Source organism: Bidens hawaiensis, unplaced genomic scaffold (genome assembly GCF_021521415.1).
Source record: "Bidens hawaiensis isolate Kalapana, Puna unplaced genomic scaffold, B.hawaiensis_p1.1 tig00056019_1, whole genome shotgun sequence".
In the NCBI taxonomy this organism is placed as follows: Eukaryota; Viridiplantae; Streptophyta; class Magnoliopsida; order Asterales; family Asteraceae; genus Bidens; species Bidens hawaiensis.
This window is the reverse complement of record NW_027500104.1, coordinates 14670-18217: the sequence shown is the minus strand read 5'-3', so window position 1 is coordinate 18217 and position 3548 is coordinate 14670. Positions and strand designations below refer to the sequence as shown.

Genomic DNA, 3548 nt, shown 5'->3' with positions numbered 1-3548 from the left:
TTAATTCAACCAACATAAATAATATAGAAAATAAAATAACTTATTGATATAATTTTTTAACAACCTTAAAAAGATAATAGATAATCCTACTATAAAATAACACTCAACATAAGGAAAACATAAGTTCAAAGATATCCATATAAAATTCAACCAACATAAATAAAACCCATATCACAATGTCAAATAAACAAACATAAAAACCAAAAACATCCATAGTCAAACCATTAAAAAAGACAAACGATGCATGCAATAAGCTGCGTTTATTATTAAGTTGCGCCTTCGTCCATTTTAAATATCCACGTCATCAACATTAGCATCAACAACTGGTTGTTCATCAACCTTCGTCTTGGTTGCAGACATACCGGTGTCATCCTGACCATCATAAGTATCATCCAACTTCCGCTTGAGTTTTACGTCAACCTCTTGTAAAGAAATAGCCTTCCCATCAAGAGATGAAAGACAATCCGGAATTACGTCTTCAGAGTTTGAAATAGGAGTGAAGTGGTCGGACGAAGGTGTCAACAACTCCTACGAATCAGTTTATCATTCATGTTTTTAGTATAAACATTTAGATTTATAAAGTTTTGGATTATTAAAAAAACGGATTAATAATCCAACTGTTACATTTTCGGTTGATTTCAGGTTAGAGGATGATCCAACTGTTAAAGACTGATTGTCATTAGGCTGCACATGAAGTTAAATTGAATTATATTTAAAATTAAATAAATACACAGTTTGTTAATATACATTAAAACATTATTTTTAAAAACGGAAACAATAATCATACCTGACCATGAGCAAGCTGTTTATCAAGATCATTAAGAACGTCCTGGTCATCGGTTAACTTGGTGATACCGTAGACGTCATATGAGTTCCTGATGTTGTAGTCACTAACCTCAACAATGAAAGCAAATTTCTTTTCTAATATAGTGTTGAGTTCTTCAGGAAACGTGTGCATCGGATCAACCTTCAAAATAACAATTAAGAAAATGAACATAATAAAAAATCATTTAATGAAGTTCTAAAATGTAAAAAAAGAAAAGTCAATGATTTGAAAATCAAGTTAAATAGGATAAAAGCTGTTTGCGTTTTATTTTATGTTTATAAGATATTAAAAAATTCTGGTTTTAAAACAATGAAAAAAAAGAACATAATAATATGAAAACTAATAGATTGAACTGATCAGTGTAAATGACACAAAAAAACATATTGTATGGGAGAATGGTACAAATGTCATACCTCAACATCAGTGGTAACAAATTCATCAGCAGGCTTATTGAACAACTGTCTCGCATCCCTATCAAACAACGTAAGAGAAACAACACCGGTCGTATCTTGTACACGAATTGGAATTCGGAATCTGTAAAATAAAGGGGACTTATTTTAAAAATTATTGTAAAACACCAGTTTAATTTAATATTATTAAATGAAAAAGTAAAAATATTATATATTTTAAATTTATAAAATAGTACCTCGGTCCAGCGGTTACACCTTGAGAATTACAACTTGAATTCTTACATTCATAAACCTTCACTCCATCAACAAAAGTAGAAGTAACCTTACGACTACAACGTTTACATCCATTATAGTACCATTCCTTGTTACCCAATATATACTTAACGGTACCAATTATGACGACGTTTTTAGCCTATAATAATAACATGGTGAACTTATTAGTAAAATTTAACTCAACATGAGTATTTACAAACACAAATGGTTACATACCTCCAAAATGGTACAAAGATCACTGATTGAATAGAACGGATACTTCTTCAAAAATTCATCCTTAACAGTTAGCAGCTTAGATGAACCAACCGGTTTAGGTACTTCGACATTGACTTTCGAGGATATTTCAAGCAACCTATTATTTCAAAAAAATAAGTCATAAGGTGTTTAAAATAAACAATAATGTATACGTGTAATAAAATAAAATTATAATTAAATAGTTATAATACATTACCGTTTCTTATAATCAATCACTTCATACAAGTAATCATTGATCATCAACCTTGACACTTGGTTACCATAAGAGTTTTGAACATAAACATTTTCTACCAAAATCATATAAATGTATGTAAAGTTAGAATTATTAACTATAAAGAATTTTAAGGATTAGAAATAAAATACTCAATGTATAATGATACCTCCATAGTACTTGACTCGTGCGAATTGGAGGACGATAATGAGATACTCCTCATTCGGGTTGTCAGAAACATATTTGATAAGTTGTTTAAGATAGTCATCCCATAAGGTGAGATAAATCGTTTTGCCACTGGTTCATCAAAAAGTAGAAGTTGACAAAAATGAATTATTTAATTATACATGATAATATATAAATTATTTACAAAACCTCAAATCAGCAAATTCCATGGTTCTTCGATTCTGGTGTTGTGCCTCTCGGAAGAATGAGTTTTTATTGTCGAAAAACTTACTGACATGACCGATTACATCTGAGAAATAATTTATAATGAGGAATGAAACAGATATTAAACGATCGTATTTAACTGTCATAATATAATGTATTGAATTTAAAACGAAATTTAATTAAAAGATGCAAAAAAGGATACCTATCGTTCCATTCTGAGTTTCGTTCTTGGCTTTGATATCATCAAAGGTAGCAAACGACAATCCATAAATGTGACCTTTAAACTCATCACAAATCGAAAGTCGAGTTTCTAACGTGAAACAGAGCTTATGTGGGCTGTCAACTACACGGTATGTTGACAAAAATTTGCACCAAGGGAAGCTTTTCGCACAATCAATGAGCGATTCTCAGCAAGCCAAACATCATGTTTCGGTATGCAAGGTTTCCTTACATACGCCTGCATTCGATGACCCTGTTACAGTATTAATAAGACAAACATTATTGTATGCATATAATAAGAAAGAAATGAAAAAAATATAAACAATTATTGTATGCATATTTCTCATACCGTCTCATCTTGTAAGATCATTTCGATGGACCAGTCCTCTCCTGGTTTATTGTTGTCCTTCAAACGCCACAGTCTAAGTATACGAACCTTCAGTAAGCAATCGTTGTTCGAAACATCCAAAGAGTTGAACATGGTAAAGTTTTTTGCTTCCATCTTGCTGCGTAACAAAAACAAAATCAATGCAAAGATAAAAAAAATCGGTAAATAAAATTTACATGAGTGAAAATAAATATTTATATGTATATTCGAAAATGAAAACCTTGAAAATGAAACAAATATGAAACGAAGACAAAGAAAGTGAGAACTGTGTGAATGTCTTCGTTATGGTTACAGTATATATAGACACGGAGTATTTGTTACAAACTTGGAATTATTAACAAAAATAGGAAAGCTCAAAATATGGTTAGTTGAAAGAGAATACAATCAGGGATTTATAAAAAATAATCCTAACAACTTGCCAAAATTTGATATTATTTGTAGAATGTACAACTTGCCAAAATTTTTAATAATTTGTAGAATGTAAATCTAAATAACATTTAGTAAACTTTTTGAATATATTGATAATAAAAATTCTAATACAAATAAAAATCATAACAACTTGCCAAAATTTGTCAT

The 3548-nt window shown here is 30.0% G+C and overlaps 1 protein-coding gene across 1 annotated transcript; it reads right to left on the bottom strand.

Annotated features, from left to right (window-relative positions):
• Nucleotides 1–288: 288 nt before the first annotated feature.
• Nucleotides 289–3090, bottom strand: LOC143601297 (replication protein A 70 kDa DNA-binding subunit A-like; the record flags this gene model as incomplete). Its single annotated transcript, XM_077078745.1, has 12 exons — nucleotides 289–528; nucleotides 625–684; nucleotides 788–967; nucleotides 1240–1360; nucleotides 1473–1648; nucleotides 1726–1861; nucleotides 1961–2051; nucleotides 2145–2272; nucleotides 2351–2450; nucleotides 2568–2642; nucleotides 2738–2837; nucleotides 2934–3090. Coding segments are annotated over 12 exons (1564 nt in total), but the record flags the coding sequence as incomplete, so codon positions are not given.
• Nucleotides 3091–3548: the final 458 nt, after the last annotated feature.